Source organism: Cherax quadricarinatus, chromosome 71 (genome assembly GCF_038502225.1).
Source record: "Cherax quadricarinatus isolate ZL_2023a chromosome 71, ASM3850222v1, whole genome shotgun sequence".
NCBI lineage: Eukaryota > Metazoa > Arthropoda > Malacostraca > Decapoda > Parastacidae > Cherax > Cherax quadricarinatus.
Window position 1 is genome coordinate 15,790,771 of NC_091362.1, and position 17,923 is coordinate 15,808,693.

The 17,923-nt window shown below is 41.3% G+C and overlaps 1 protein-coding gene across 2 annotated transcripts; it reads left to right on the forward strand.

Moving 5' to 3' along the window:
- The first annotated feature begins 2,203 nt into the window (after window positions 1–2,203).
- LOC128700329 (troponin C) lies at window positions 2,204–17,246 on the forward strand. 2 transcript variants are annotated; one of them, XM_053793441.2, is made up of 6 exons: window positions 2,204–2,345; window positions 6,416–6,443; window positions 8,729–8,872; window positions 9,812–9,931; window positions 11,123–11,254; window positions 16,592–17,246. In XM_053793441.2, exons 1-6 carry the CDS (start codon window positions 2,343–2,345, stop codon window positions 16,615–16,617), a joined length of 453 nt encoding a protein of 150 aa, XP_053649416.1. In that variant the 5' UTR covers window positions 2,204–2,342; the 3' UTR covers window positions 16,618–17,246. The 2 variants fall into 2 exon arrangements, with proteins under 2 accessions (XP_053649416.1, XP_053649415.1); XM_053793440.2 differs by lacking the exon at window positions 16,592–17,246 and adding an exon at window positions 14,628–15,785.
- Window positions 17,247–17,923: the final 677 nt, after the last annotated feature.

Consider the following 17,923-nt stretch of genomic DNA (forward strand, 5'->3'; position numbering starts at 1 on the left):
TAAGAATGATACTCTTAATTGCAGTATTTGTGAGTCTGTTAAGGTTAAGAATGATACTCTTAATTGCAGTATTTGTGAGTCTGTTAAGGTTAAGAATGATATTCTTAATTGCAGTATTTGTGAGTCTGTTAAGGGTCTGTTAAGAACATAAGAGTCTCGAAGAAGACTCACAGACCTTATTACTCTGATGAATAAAAAGGTCACAGCACCGTGGCTGGAATAACTCAACAATGAACCTATACTTAAGAAAGGAGAATGATACAATTGTGTAACTTTTGGGAATGTTTACTGGGGAAACGTTCCGTCAGCCAGTGGCTTCCTCAGTTCAATACAGAGAAAAACGATGGAAGATTAGGAGGAGCTTGAGGTAATCAGTGCCTCACCCTCCAGGCTCATAACCGAAAGGACCAATGGTCGATCTCTGTGTGATGCGAGATTTACCATTTAAATCTCAGCATATGTACTATGCACATATTACGCCCTCACCTCCGTCTAACGACTTCCGGACGGACGATCAAGTCTCCAATACCCCTTCCGCTGAAGGGCCCACACGGGTTTATCGCTTTACGTAAATATAAATATATGACTCACTATGCATTACAGCTGTCTTCGTTGCGCTTGCTGCTCTTGTTTTCTTAACAGCAAATGCAAACCTGGGTAATAGTTGGCCATTGTGGCCGACTATCACCCTTTCGTGTTGCAATCAACACATCATCAGGAGCTTGCAAAGTTGCAGAAATGAGTAAGAAAACCTCAGCAGATTCCTTCCGAGGGACACTTGCTAAGACTTAGCAAATCGTTCCTCGGAATGGTCCCTTGATAATGTGAGAAATCACGAAAGCGCTTGGAATTTCACGATTTTTGTCACAGTGGTTGTTCTGTATAAAATAACGTGATCTCTACCAGAGAAAGATTACACTACTTAACCCTATTATTAATAATGTGGCATAAAACGCCTTCTTTGATCTAAAAGCTGATATAGAGTCTGCAACAGGCCAGTGAAAATGAAGCAGTGGCAGTGATAGAGTATATTTTACTGTGAAACGACAATAATTAGTCGAAGTCTTATCCTCCTCCTAAGAGGAACAAAATATCAGTACAAGTGTATGTAACTTGCCAAAAGAATCTCGTTTCTAGCTGTGATTTACGACAACTCACCTGACCGACGCTGGTCTGGGCCAGCTGCAGCTGGCCTCAGAGTATTTCTCTTATCTTCATGTGAGTATTCTCCATACAGAGTGTTTATAGGGAAGGAGTCACAAGGGGTTTAAGGGAATCGGGTAAAGGTTTTCGAGGGAACGATTTTTAAGGTGTGAGTTAAAGGGTTTTAAGAGAATGGATCAAAGACTTTTTTTTAATGAAAAAGGGTCGAAGGGTTATCAGGTAGGGGAACTTAAGAAAGGCAACACAAGCTCAAACGAACGAAAGCAAAAGCAAAAATTACGCTTGTTTCAGTGAAGCTTTTATTGCTTGGAGCTTCGACAGAAACAGACAACTGGCTTGAGACTGAGGCTCTCAGGTGATTTCTTTTTTTAACCAGCACTTGGTGTCTATGAATAGTTCGAGTACAGTTTAGTCGCGTGTCCGTCTGGCGATTACCGGACGGGGATTCGAGCCTTCCCAGATCAATGTGTTGAATGATTCACGTGGGCTTAGCGCTTCCCAGACAAACAGTAAAAACAACATGTGAATGCTACGATACTGAAGGACCAATTAAAGGCTTATTATTTATTGTTTGTTTGAGGATTATGTTTCGCGGAGAAGCGCTAAAAGCAGAAGGGATGCAGCACCTGGGGAATGGAAAGTATTCAGGCATCAAGAGTCCTTCCCAGACATCAAGAGTCCTTTCCAGACATCCAGAGTCCTTCTTAGATATCAAGAGCTTGCACTTAGCAGGGACTGCTTGCTCGTAGGCTTCGCTGACCACCCCTAAGAACACTCTCTCACTAGCGCTGGTAGGTTTCGCGACTATAGTTAGGCCATGGCAGCGACAGCAGGTAGTCAGGGTCAGCAGCCTTGATGGACGGGCACCTGTGAAAGCGACTATAATGTTTTGCCTCCATGTTGTGTGAGCTGAGGGGATCCGGAGGTGGAGGGAGGGAAGGGGGGGAGGGATAGGGAACAGGCAGTGTGGGGGGTGGGGGGGAAAGGTAAGTCAAAATCTGAAGGAATGAGCCAGCATCGTCCGGAATTTGTGCTCCAAAATAGTGGGGATAAAAAGGTAGCGGTGGTAGTGGAGACGATCCACTAGCTGTGTGTGGCTCGGTGGTGCGTGCACACACCCTCTCTCTCTCTCTCTCTCTCCGGCAGCTTCCTCACACCTCCCCCTCACACCTGTAAACATGGTGAGTCTCTCCTCGTTCTTCCGACATCCTCTCTTTCTTCCTCGTCACTCGTTCTCTCCCCACTCATGTGCCTCCATCTTGTTTATGTCTGTTTATCTTGTTTGTGTCTCTCCATCTTGTTTATGTCTCATCTTGTTTATGTCTCTCCAACTTGTTTGTGTCTCTCCATCTTCTTTAAGTCTCTCCATCTTGTTATGTCTCTTCATCTTTGTGTCTCTCCGTCTAATTTATGTCTCATCTTGTTTATGTCTCTCCATCTTGCTTATGTCTCTCCATCTTGTTTATGACTTCATCTTGTTTATGTCTCTTCATCTCGTTCTTAACTCTCCTTCTCATTTATGCATCTCGTTCTTTCCTGTGTCCACTTCACCCACCACTGACATAAAAACATCTCTCGCTACATAACATGCATCATCAAGCTTCTGTATTTAGTGCAATTATGGAAAAAATAATACAACTTCCACGCAGCACTGTGTATAGTCTTCGTGTAAGGAATGAACGTACAAGAATTTGAAGTGTGAATTAAATGTTGTCGTCGAAGTGTCTAGTTAATCGTTCACCCCAGTTTTTCTTAGCGGGTTAAAACGAGAACTTATCTAAGAGGCCTTTAAACTAGGTCCGGAATGTGCTAATAAAACTGCACACGTGCATTTGAAATTTAATGATTTTTACACATACACTCATCTGTTGAGCACTAATTTAGGACATGTCTCATTATCTGTAATATTTAATTACATAAACACTGACAGTTTCACGTATCGTCTGTCCTTGAACACTAAGTGCTTAATTGTCCACTTATTGAGGAATACAGAGATAGACAGTATAATAACCTATGTGACATCTCAAGATATCTTATTAATGAAAATAAAAGATATATTAAGCAATTTTCCTAAATTTTCTTGTAACAGATAAGTGAACTGTTGATGTAAATCCAGCTGTACTCCAGTTAACCCTTTTGGGGCCTAGTTCCTAGGCCTTTTGTGTATCCATATGCTCTTGTGCTACCATCCACAGGATGGATGTGAGGTGCACAATAAACTAGCCACTTCGGTGGCAAAATCTAAAAAAATCTAATCTGTTCTTGTATGTTTAAATAAGTGGACAATCAGGTACATAGTGCTGCGTGTTGACTATAATGTTAGAAGCACAGAATTTCTTCCCAATTCTGGTGTTCGGTCTGAACAACTGAACCATTTGGCTATATCTGCATGACCAAGGTGCACCGAGGTTCTGCCACGGGGATTGCCCGATTAGATACTTGCATGAAAGATCAGATATACGAGTGTACCTAATAAAGTGGCCTCTTTATTGGGTACATCTGTACACATGCTTGGTAGCGCATATATCTTAATGAGCCACACAAACACACGCGCGCGTGAACGCACGTATACACATAAACACACACACACACACACACATATATATATACACACAAATACACACATACACACACACACACACACACACACACACACACACACACACACACACACACATACACACACACACACACGCACACACGCCTATTTGTGGTTGCAGGGGTCGAGTCACAGCTCGTGCCACGCCTTTTCTCTGTCCACTTTCTCCCTGCTCCAAGAGCGTGTAAGACAACAAAACACTTAGAGAAGAGAATGATGAGCGAGAGGAATGAACAACAGTTGAATGCAAATATTAGCCAGAAAGAGCGAATAAAAGTATGTCAAAAAGGAATAGCGGATAATTTAAGCCTGGATTCTTCGAGTGTTGTAGCAGAGTTCTCAGTTGCATCGAGGTGGGTGCAATGGGAAGGAGAAAAAGAGTGAGGTCACTGTATGACTGTGAATGACTGTAGGTCATCATATGACTGTGAGTGACGGTAGGTCATCATATGACTGTGAGTAACTGTAGGTCATCATATGACTGTGAATGACTGTAGGTCATCATATGACTGTGAATGACTGTAGGTCATCATATGACTGTGAGTGACTGTAGGTCATCATATGACTGTGAATGACTGTAGGTCATCATATGACTGTGAGTGACGGTAGGTCATCATATGACTGTGAGTGACGGTAGGTCATCATATGACTGTGAGTGACGGTAGGTCATCATATGACTGTGAGTGACGGTAGGTCATCATATGACTGTGAGTGACGGTAGGTCATCATATGACTGTGAGTGACGGTAGGTCATCATATGACTGTGAGTGACTGAGTTCACAGATAGAATGGCGAGATAAAAATACAAGTAAAGCAAAAAAAGGCATATAGTTTTTTTGCTATGAAGAATTATAAAGGAATAAGTTTGTACAATGTATAACAAATTTATCGAAAGGGAGTCAAAACATTGCATAGGTTTTATTATTATTGTTAATAATAATAATAATGATTATTATTATTATTATTATTATTATTATTATTATTATTATTATTATTATTATTATTATTATTATTATTATTATTATAACTTAAATGTTATTATAGAACGTGTCAGAGAAAGGGTCATCACTGGGGAAACACTGGTGACCAGCTCACAGGTGTAGGGTTGAGTGTCTTGTAGAGCAGATGTGGAGCAGCATCCCCGGGAGACCAGTGATGGTAGCCAGGCCAAGTGTCACACACTACTTAAGAGATTTATCTCCTGCAATCCGCATCTCACCTTACCTCACCACCACTACTGAATCTTGAAGACTTCTTTTTTAAACTTAATTGCTCTCGCTTCTCTTAAAAAATCTGCTTAAATCCATTTTTTTCATTGAACTTTATAAAATCCCTCTTTTTCTGGGCGATGTTCATGGTGACGTCACTAGCAAACATCGGAGAGTTTTACTGAGGAAATTTATTTCGCGTAGCAATTAGAGGTTCAGCGATAAAGAAGTCAGTATGTTAAGAGCACTGTGTGGTACCCTGCCAAGAAGCACACAGTATGAATTTAATGCTTTGTTTGTCGCTACTTAGAGAGGTGACTGAAAACACTAATCTCAGGACAAAGGAGACTCGAACCTATGAACCTTGGGACAAGGTACGCAGTGCTCTGCTCACCGTACCACACTGGTCTAATACTTAGGCGTCCAGCTGATGCTAGACGTTTGGTCCAAAGCAGCCAGCCTTCAGGAAAGTGGTTTTCAGCTTTTTATCTCATCTCTTGCATGCATCGACCAACGAAAGATTTTTAAAATTTTTAAAATTCACAGAACAGGACAAATATTCCTTTGGCCTGAGATTAGTGTTTGTAATAATGTTCTCACATTACCAAGGCTCTGTTAAAATAAGACAGAAGGTTTATAAGTTTAAGGTATCACCTCACACATGACCTTACACGTGACCCAGTATCCTCAGGTCAGGACACATATCAACTACAGTTTTTGAGTGACATGTCACGCATAACTGAAATTCCTCACAAATACTATTAATTATAAATGAATCTGATTTATATAACCTTGAATTAATATTCACATTAAAAATCACTATTATTTTTAATGAAACATGATTCGATTATGTTTCTTTCAACTTGCTTGATACAACTTTCTCGACCTTTTGAAATTCAGTTAGGTAGTTAAAATCTCTCACTGGATAAACAGAGCATCAGACATTTGTCCAGATCTAATGATATATTTATGTTGCTGTATTCTTAGCTCAAGATTTTTCCCAATTTGACAACGAGAGTTTACTTTAATCTGCACATTAGGAGGTACCTATTTCACTGATGGGTGAACATGGACAGCAGGTGTCTTAGGGAAACCAGTCCTAATATCTCAAGCAGTAACTACATGAACACTATACCTCTCAAGGCATACCTTTCAGAGTTATACCTCTCTAGGGATAACGACCCTCGTGCAGTTGACAGGTTGTTTAATAACCCAGCAAAGTTATAGTAACAACACCATTAATATAGTTATCGTGTTTAGTTTTTTTTAGTTGCCTTTGCTTTCTTAATTGCTAAAAAAAATTTCATTTGGTTTATTATTTTGGTTCAGTTAGTCTGCTATTGCAATATCTCTGTTGCTGTCAAAATTTTTCTAAATTTACGATGCTCTATTAATGAATAAGAAGCGTAAATTTCTGTCACTAACGCCACGACTACTGTTACAGGACTCACTGGATGAAGAACAGATTGGTGGTATGTATGAGACACAACAACCCACACTAAACTGTGGTCCAGTCAACCTATCTCCCTACCACACTAAACTGTGGTCCAGTCAACCCATCTCCCTACCACACTAAACTGTGGTCCAGTCAACCCATCTCCCCATCACACTAAACTGTGGTCCAGTCACCCCACCACACTAAACTGTGGTCCAGTCACCCCACCTCCTCACCACACTAAACTGTGATCCAGTCACCCCCACCTCCCCACCGCACTAAACTGTGATCCAGTCACCCTACCTCCCCACCACACTAAACTGTGATCCAGTCACCCCACCACACTAAACTGTGGTCCAGTCAACCCATCTCCCCACCACACTAAACTGTGGTCCAGTCACCCCACCACACTAAACTTTGGTCCAGTCACCCCACCTCATCACCACACTAAACTGTGATCCAGTCACCCCACCTCCTCACCACACTAAACTGTGATCCAGTCACCCCACCTCCCCACCACACTAAACTGTGATCCAGTCACCCCACCTCCTCACCACACTAAACTGTGATCCAGTGACCCCACCTCCCCACCACACTAAACTTTGATCCAGTCACCCCACCTCCTCACCACACTAAACTGTGATCCAGTCACCCCACCTCCTCACCACACTAACTGTGATCCAGTCACCCCACCTCCCCACCACACTAAACTGTGACCCAGTCACCCCACCTCTCCACCACACTAAACTGTGATCCAGTCACCCCACCTCCTCACCACACTAAACTGTGGTCCAGTCACCCCACCTCCTCACCACACTAAACTGTGGTCCAGTCACCCCACCTCCTCACCACACTAAACTGTGATCCAGTCACCCCACCTCACCACACTAAACTGTGATCCAGTCACCCCACCTCCTCACCACACTAAACTGTGATCCAGTCACCCCACCTCCTCACCACACTAAACTGTGGTCCAGTCACCCCACCTCCTCACCACACTAAACTGTGGTCCGGTCACCCCACCTCCCCACCACACTAAACTGTGGTCCGGTCACCCCACCTCCCCACCACACTAAACTGTGGTCCGGTCACCCCACCTCCCCACCACACTAAACTGTGGTCCGGTCACCCCGCCTCCCCACCACACTAAACTGTGGTCCGGTCACCCCACCTCCCCACCACACTAATCTGTGGTCCGGTCACCCCACCTCCCCACCACACTAATCTGTGGTCCGGTCACCCCACCTCCCCACCACACTAAACTGTGGTCCGGTCACCCCACCTCCCCACCACACTAAACTGTGGTCCAGTCACCCCACCTCCCCACCACACTAATCTGTGGTCCGGTCACCCCACCTCCCCACCACACTAATCTGTGGTCCGGTCACCCCACCTCCCCACCACACTAATCTGTGGTCCGGTCACCCCACCTCCCCACCACACTAATCTGTGGTCCGGTCACCCCACCTCCCCACCAGAGGCATCTCACGTCTCCCGAAATCCTAAAAAAAAAAAATAAAACATGTAAACCCAGCCAGCGTTTCATCACAAAGAAATCCATTCAAAAATGGCGATGAAATTTGGCCTAAAGGTTGTGTGAGTCCACAAGTTTCCTATTAATTATATATGGAATATATTGGAGATATCTAGTAATGCATCATAGTTAGCCCATCTCTAACATCATTACTGTACCTCTTACACCTTTTCTGTGTTCTCTTACATCCTTTCTGTACGATCTTATATTCCTTCTGTACCCTCTTACACCCCTTCTGTAGGATATTATACCCTTTCTGTATTCTTACGTCCTTTCTGTTCTCTTTTACACTTTTTATGTATGATCTTGCAACCGTTTTGTACTCTTTTTACACATTACACTTCTCTACTTTATTATTCTGTTCCTTTATTCTATTTCACAGTTAACTCTCATACACGTCTAATGTGCCTTGGTTTCTGCATCTATTTTTTGCACCCTTTAATCTTCTCACTGCACATTTATACGGTTAAAAACATTTCTCTTCCTTTCTCTAACTTGAAACTATAGCTGAGTGTAACGTCTATCAGCACACCACTGTTACACTAGTCTCGGATTTGTTACTAACGTCCTCAGTGTAAATTAATCGTTCACGCTTACTTCGTCCACATACCGCAATAAGAGAACCGAAAATAGTTATCGGAGAATGTTTGTAGATATACACCTATTCCTAGACGCATCTTGTCAACCAGGCTGAATACCCCATCTTTCAGTTTAATTTTTCACCTAGCCCACATTATTATGTGTACAGGAGGGTCTTCAACCTCTCTAATACTATCTTCGCTTTGCAGCACTTCAGAAGGCCTTTGACTCCTTCGACACTGACAACAAAGGCTACATCACCCCGGAGACCGTGGGCGTCATCTTGCGGATGATGGGCGTCAAGATCTCTGAGAAGAACCTTCAGGAGGTCATCGCAGAGACTGACGAAGACGGTAAGTCGAAGTTGAAGTGGTGGATTTCGAAGCTCAAGCAATGGGTTTCCTCGAAGTAGACCTAGTACTTCTTTACTAATGCCTGAGAAAAGGAGGTAATCAGGTTTGATCCGAGAAAGGAGAGGGTAGTTGTATTCCTTACATCATTAGCCATTCAGAACGTTGTGCGAAGTAAACCAGATCCGAAACTAGTAAACTCTTGAGAATCTTGTATGTGCGTTTGTAAACTGGGAATGGAGGTTGGTCACATAAATGTTGGGACTGATACAAAGGAAAAGGGAAGCGAAACGTAGGCTATAATAAAGACTTATTTTGCCCCAAGTGTCTCTCTTTTTCTCTTTTCGGCCATAAATTCAGACCAATACGCTGCTCTGAAGAGCGCACTCGAAAACGCAGTCGAATGATGACTGTCGCCTTTTTGTCTTAGCAACATAAATAAAACACTGACTGTTGTTAAGAGGATGAACTACAATCACACGTAGATAAAAGTTTCACAATTTTCTGAGCTTCACTGACTTTCATCCTACCAGTTTATGAACACATACACAAAGTCTCAAGCAACAGTATGTGACCTTTTGCGGGTCCTTATTTAGTAAACTTTACCCACCCAAATTATAAACTTGTTTGTAAAATATTAACCTACGGTAACTTGATTTTCTTTCTACAGACTGTCTATATCCGAGGACAAGATTAGGAAGTTCTTCATTGCTTTTATTGGTCCATAAACCCTGTGCATTTTATTTTCCTTCCTTCCTCCCAAGATCAAAGACAACAGCAGTTGGTCTGAGCCCTTACTTTTCTGTGTAAATAAAGCCAATTTGCAATTTTTATCATTTCTGGATTCAATGATGCAAAATTAGTAAAGAATAACTAGCTTTATTTCCTAAGCATTTTATTGGTATAGACCAGCGTAATTTTAACCAATGATCTCTCCTTCAGGCTCTGGTGAGCTGGAGTTTGAGGAGTTCGTGGAGCTGGCGGCGAAGTTCCTCATTGAGGAGGACGAAGAAGCACTGAAGGCCGAGCTGAAAGAAGCTTTCCGTGTATATGATAAAGAAGGTAAGTTAGTTTACCCTTGGCTCGTGATGGTCAGGAACTATGGGGGCAAAATTAAATGTTAGTATATTACACATTTGTATATTTTATTTAGGGGAGTGGGGATTTCATCGTATTTATTGTGGAGTGTTGAAGACAAGGGCTGGGGAGAGAACCATCATGTTATCCCCTGAATCCTATAAGCTGCAAGAGAATCTTTAACTCGAGACGACCTTTCGCTCGGTGTAGAGCGAAACGTTGGAGTGTTGAAGAGGAGGGGAAGGGGTTAAGAAAAATCATCACGTCATCCCCAGAATCCCATAAGCTGCAAGAGAATGTTTTCCCTGGGACGAGCTTTCGATCGGTGTAGAGACAGAAACGTTCCACAACCCGTGTTTTTGGAGTCGTTCTCACCTACGGGTCACCTTTTCACCCCTCCCCCCCCCAAAAAAAAAATGAGAATAACATCCATCACTTCTGGCATCCAGGTCAGGTCCTGCCCTGCCGCTCTCTCTTCCTTCACACAAATAGTCAGAATATAATTAACCTCAGCGCTAAACCCGTAAGGGTCAAGTAGCCCTGTCACATAATTTTTTTTAATTTTTCTTATAAAATTTTTTGCCTTGTTGTTGTTGTTGTTGTATTTCTTTCTCTTCTTCGTTATTCTACTTCTCCACAATTTCAACATGAAAATTCTTTATTATTCGACGTTTCGCCCATAGTGGGGTTTTATCTATTACCTTATGAAACCTCTCTGTGGGTGAAACGTGTCTTTGAGTGACCAGCCTTGAGCTAGGTGTAATACCCACCCCAGGATGCTACCCACAGCATTTGGTTATGATTCTGTCTGAGTTTCGCCATCATCATGAGACTGTAGCTTCTACAGTCTTGACATTATGTTCTTGTACTATAAAGCCACTGGATGGCGAAACGTCTACATATTAAGGATACCCAGATGTTGCACATGTGTCTAATTCTTTGTCTTGTTGGTATTGTATAATGTTCATATACATTACACAAGACGATCTACACAGGGAGAAACGTCGTCACAGTGAAAGCTTCTTTTGCCCACTTGCGTCTGGTCGCCACTGTTGGCGGCGCCCTTCTCCTCCTCCATGGATGAATGTTGATTGCCTCCCGTTTCCCAGGCACTGCATGATCCATACGGATTTAAAGCATCACCCTAATATGGTATTTCATGTACGTGTGGTACAGGCAACGGCTACATCACCACCGACGTCTTGAGGGAGATCCTACGAGAGCTGGACAACAGGTTGACGGAGGCTGACTTGGACGGTATCATTGAGGAGGTGGACGAGGATGGATCTGGCACTCTCGACTTTGATGGTGAGAGAGAGAGAGAGAGAGAGAGAGAGAGAGAGAGAGAGAGAGAGAGAGAGAGAGAGAGAGAGAGAGAGAGAGAGAGAGAGAGAATAATTTCGTAAATATATCACCTGAGAAGATTTTTATAGGTCAGCATCAATAAATTTCTTAGTTTTGTCTATTTGAGATAAAAAATGAAATAAGATCCTCTAATGATTACTTGAAATATTTATATTTACAAGCTAGCATTAAAAAGCATTTAACACTAACATCAAAGATGCATTTAACATCACGGAGAGGAGCACACATAACCGCCATACAACACATACATAATAAAACATTTAGAGCAGAGCTATACGGATACATAAAAAATATATATTATGGATAATGAAATGCAAAGGTTCTCTCGGTCATAAAATATAGTTCCAAGGAAGATATGAGTCTGTTAAAAATATATCCACTGATATTCTCTGTATCATGATGACAGGTGGGGTTCACCAGGCTTGTATCTTGGGCCCCATTCCTCTCGTTACTGAAAACGAATTATAAGAGAATCTCTTATTTTTAAGAATGTTAATTGATTTAGAAAGAAACGTAAGCAAAACGTATCAGTCCTGGGACGGAGTATATATAGGCGGAGGTGTAAGTGACACAGTGACCTAAAGAAAATTAATACCAGTGGGAGTGGTCAATTGTCCTCAATGGAAAAAATTCATAAAATTATCAAATATTATGTTTTTTTATAATCTTAAACGTCTTGTGTTTTAGGGCGAGGTCGGGAGAGGCAGAACAGGAAGGCCTCGATCAAAGGCCCAAAGCTTAGTAATAATGGAAGGATTATCGACAATATGTTAGGTAAAAGGACACAAGTGCAACTAATATGACATTTTATTGGTACTTATATATACCCTCTGTGTCCTTGTATTGTTTGTAAAAGCTTGATAAAGCTCCTGGAGAGCGAAACGTTGCCACAATAAAACGCCACATTAGTTACACATGTGCCCTTTCACCAACCTAAAGCTTTGACTGAGCGGGTTGTCAATAGTTTAGAGCCGCGTCTCTTAAGAATTTTTATATTTTTCTAGCCATACAGAATTTTCCCTCTCCTCGCTTCGTGAAATTTTTAATGGGCTTCAACTGTTCGTCTTAGTGAAGCCAAAATCAATGCAGTGATCACTCGGTACATGATCAATCGGTACACGATCATGGGTATCTTTCAAATATATCAACTGACTGATAGTTATTTAGTCAGTTTTAAAGACTGCTGCCCTCAAGTGGGCCATTAAACTACGTTTCACTTCCACACAAACGATCAAGAGTAGTTTATTTCTGAAATGCAGACTAAAGTGTATGTACACTGCTGAAGAGGACCTCATTTGGAGGTCGAAATATAAAGATTATCATCTGTGTCTGTCTCCTCGTGTGGTTAATTCGAATCGGCTGCATCTCTGCCAAGTCATGTTGTAGTCAGTTCAAACTTCATTTATTTTGTAAGTAGCATCTTTGCTTAGTGAACGAGGAGAAACCGGAAATATTTACATCACAAGAAAAACAAATTTGCATAGTATATAATTCATGGTACATCAAAAGCGTATTCCTTAACACATCAAAGTCACTGTTTACACAATACACAATTTGCAACACCAATATATGTAATTTACAATAAACACAAAAAAACTGACACTTCTTAACTGTACACCAATACTCAGTGTTTACTTCCACTTTTCGGTAATTGCACTTTGCACTTTGTGCTGTTCACTTGGGGTCTCGGTTGGGGCACTTTACTACATGTTGTCTCTCTGGTCTCTCCCACATCATACCCATGAGCACACTTTGGTCTCTCCCACATCATACCCTGGGCACTCTCTGGTCTCTCCAACATTATACCCTAGGGTACTCTCTGGTCTCTCCAACATTATACCCTAGGGCACTCTCTGGTCTCTCCAATATTATACCCTAGGGCACTCTCTGGTCTCTCCAACATTATACCCTAGGTCACACTTTGGTCTCTCCCACATTATACCCTAGGGCACTCTCTGGTCTCTCCAACATTATACCGTTGGGCACTCTCTGGTCTCTCCAACATTATACCCTAGGGCACTTTCTGGTCTCTCCAACATCATACCCTAGGGCACTCTCTGGTCTCTTCCACGTCACACTAGAGAGATACTGTCTCTCACTGACTATAGATCATCAGCCACAAGCAGAACACTGGCAATAACATTCACAGTGTTGCCTTCTCTGTCTTCCTTCCTCACTGACAAGCGAACTGCTTTCTTCCTGGCTGGCTGACTGCTTCCTTCCTGGCTGGCTGACTGCTTTCTTCCTGGCTGGCTGACTGCTTCCTTCCTGGCTGGCTGACTGCTTTTTTCCTGGCTGGCTGACTGCTTCCTTCCTGGCTGGCTGACTGCTTTTTTCCTGGCTGGCTGACTGCTTCCTTCCTGGCTGGCTGTCTGCTTCTTTCCTGGCTGACTACTTCCTTACTGACTGGCTGGCTGTTTGCTGCACGAAAGACAGACTAATTTCTCATTATATGACTGTTTTCTGCCTGACTGTCCCAACTCGACCTTCTCTCCAGCCTTAAACACAGTGATTCCTTCTCGAGACGTCTCTTATGGAAAGTTTAGCCGCCTCACAGACGCTCACTAACTCGCGGCAGCCAAACCTCTCAGATCAAGTCAGAGACAAACCAGCACTTCGCATCGCTTTCCAACCAAAAAATAAAAAAAACATTGACTTGTCGCCTCCCACCCATCGTGTATATAATCTAATCTGAAGTCATTGCCCCTGTGGCGGGCAAGGGCAAGAGGCAACCACGAAAGTGGTGTGTTACAGACACAGGTGTTTAATGGCAGATTATGTGGCAGGAGTGCCTGTGGCAGGCAACGGCTGACTCTCTGACAGGAGTCAGTGGGCTGAGATCCGAGCTACAGACAAGCATTCTCTTTGAGTCTCAATTTTGGAAAAGATCTTCAAAATGCATTAAATGATTAAATAATTAAATAATTTTACTTCGAATAAATTATCCTCCCAACCTTATAAATAATAATAATAATAATAATAATTAGCAAATATATTAAAACGTATCAGTATGAACAAAAAACAACATAACAGTCCATTATAATAGAGGAACCTCATAAAACATTAAACCAACACTGATTAAACCCAAAGAACTTAATACAAAAAAAATCACTAAATAAACACTCGTAAACAGATTAAATTGATTCTGCTTCAAAGTTTATAATAAACACTGGGAAGAAGTCAGTAATTTGCTGGAATATTTACTCTGGTACATCTCACAGCATCATTACTTTTTTCCGGTTGTTGGTAAAAACTAACAACTGGAAAAGCAAAATTGTTGGCAATTTCTTTAAGACGTTTGTATTTCTCATTTCAGAATTCATGGAGATGATGAACGGTTAAGAGCAGGTCTTCTCCTTCTCCTCTTCCTCCTCCTATTCCTTTCTCCGATGCAATAACGCACTTTCTATTTTTTTTTCACACACTCATCACTCCCATTTTCACTTTCTACTCATTATCATCTGTTTTATGCTCGAAGATTTATTACTGATTTTTTCTTTAATTTCTTTCACTAAACGTAGATATCCGTTGTTTGTATCACTGCTACGTCATCTCACTGTAGTTAAGCTTCTTACTGCCTTGGGTTACCTTCTTGAAGATCTCTTGTACATGTGTCTAATTTAACAACATTTCTTCCTTCAACAAATTCTACACCATGTGTTATTCAACTCATCCCTGAACACATGATAAATTACGTCTCTGTTAGTTTCCAAGCTCTATTATTCTATTTTCCCTTGATTAAATTCACTGTTGCTATGTTACTACGTTATTTCTGTGTATTCGTTATGAATTGATACAGTCCTCGATGTTGTTTCTTAAATCATTTCCGAAAATTTCGGATAACTTATGTCGCTCATTCAAATTTAGTTTTTTTTCCAAGTAGGTCGAATTCTTTCATGTCGTTTGGTAAGTCTCTGTCGAATGGTTCCAATTCCTTAAATCGCTTGACAGATCGCTAGTCACTTGGTTCAACTGCTGGCAGAAACTTTATAAATTATGTTGCTCACCTGTTTCCTTGTTCCTCTGTCGTACCGTCATAACCTCGCTTACTACATCTGTAGCCTGGTAGATAATTCTTGCACACCCAGACTCTTGCTGCTGAGTGAAGAAAGTTATTCACTTGCTTAACTCAGTTGTTTGGAGATGTACATTCACTCTACAACGCGTCTCCTGCCTCAGTTGTTTGGAGATGTGTATTCACAACGCGTCTCCTGCCTCAGTTGTTTGGAGATGTGTATTCACAACGCGTCTCCTGCCTCAGTTGTTTGGAGATGTGTATTCACAACGCGTCTCCTGCCTCAGTTGTTTGGAGATGTGTATTCACAACGCGTCTCCTGCCTCAGTTGTTTGGAGATGTGTATTCACAACGCGTCTCCTGCCTCAGTTGTTTGGAGATGTGTATTCACAACGCGTCTCCTGCCTCAGTTGTTTGGAGATGTGTATTCACAACGCGTCTCCTGACTCAGTTCGTCTAGCGAAAGTTCGCTTCTGCACTAATGTTTTGTTCGGTGTTGTTCAACACTTCGTTTCCTCTTTCGTTAAGCTCTCATTGTATGAGATATTAATTACCCGCAGTATATTGTTAATACTTTTGTAAACATGAAATTCAGCACACATTCTAACATATCGTAAGAATTAATTGTTTGATCGATGTAATTAATAAGTGATCATCTGTAAGACCTTCATCAACAGGTGAATCGATTTCAGTGAATCCGCGGCGACACGTTATTTTATATACGAATATCTAAACTATTTATATATATATATATATATATATATATATATATATATATATATATATAATAATTTAATAATGGCTTGGATAATAGTATGTCACTTTATATAAACATCCAAGTGAAGATATTGATCTTATGCTTCTCTTATTTAACCTTATTCTCACATATCCAGCATTAACACATATTTTTAACATTTTTCATTCCTATCATCGGCTAACTGTTTGTTGTGCTTTATATCTATTACTTTTAATTTATCATATTTATTGCATACAGATACATTTAATAATAATAATAATAATAATAATATATATATATATATATATATATATATATATATATATATATATATATATATATATATATATATTCTCATTTCGTTTCTTGTTCAATTGCTGTTCTGGTAGATTACAAAGTACATCTTACTCTGTTTCTCTCATCGATACTTAGTGTCATTCTGTCTCCCATGAATCACCCTTCGCCAGTGCTTCCGTCCGCCTTACTTTCCCCGGAACACCTTATTATCTATTTCACTTTTCTGTTACAGAGTTCATGGAAATGATGGCCGGGTAGTGTCCTCTCTCTCTCTCACTCACACACACACAAAACGCTCTGGTTACTCCAGCCAGTCTCTAGGACCGAAGTAAAGTTTCCTCTGGTAAAGACAACTGTTTTCAGATTCACTTTTATCGCTCACCGAGTCTTGTGTTTTATTGTCTGTTGTCCCTGTCCATGGCAAAGGAATATATGTCTTCTCTCATCTTTCACGTGACTGTTGTAGTGTCATTTTCCAGTTCTCTGGTAAATTAGTTGCCACTGCTTCACTGAAGGAACCGCATTTATGTTCGTCAAAACGTGTGGCAATGTTTACAGTGTGCCAGGTTCACAATGTGACCAGATAAAATATGTGACCAGAAATACGTGACCAGTTTTACAATGTGGCCAGTTATATAATGTGGCCAAATTTGCAATGCAACCAAATTTACAATGTGGCCAGATTTACAATGTGACGAGGCTCCCAATGGACACAGAAGTAACACACACCTGGCTGTGCTGGATAATGGTGAAATACTACAAGATTCTCTTATTATTGACGAATTCACCAAAAATCTCACCATCAGCTAATTATCTAAGCTGATTTATAAATAAAACAATAAAAAAATCTTGATTATTTTTATTACTCCTTAGTACATTGTTGCCAAGAACTCTCCCTCCCACACTGAGAGAAATGCTATTTTTTCATCCACGGGTAAACGCTAGACCCGAAAGGGCAAAGGGGTCATGCAGCGTGGGAAGAGGGGGGGGGAAATCAGGTTTGATCTAAGGAAGGGTAAAGAAGCTCCAGTTCCTGGATTCAAGAGCCCTTCACCGGCATCTCTTAAAGGAGGATCAGTTTTAAGGAAGTAACAAAAGTATTGTTTGGACGAAGTGAGACAATGTTGGATCCCCTTTAGGGAGGCACCTTGATGCTAGTAAAAGGTTCTTGATCCAAGGAACTGAGGCAGTTTCATTTTTCTTTGGATTGAGCCTGATTACTCCCCATTCTTCAGGTGGTATATGACCCCCTAGGGGTTTAGAATTTCCCATGAATAATAATAATAATAATAATAAATTTTATTAAAAGTGATATAGTGTGTGGCATGCAAAGTTAATGTTACAATTTATTCACTGTATGTACATACTTCCATATAGGCTACCTCCCAACCAGCAAACCGAGTGCTAAGGGTTTAACGATTATTAGGGTACCCGTCGTTAAATCAGTACCTTGGTTCATTGTCCAATCATAAGCGAGCCCGCCAAGTGCTGAGCCAATGTGGTTCACTCGCAGTCAGCATCTGCCAGACTTGCCTACCAGCTGGTTGAGCACGGTTCTCTCACT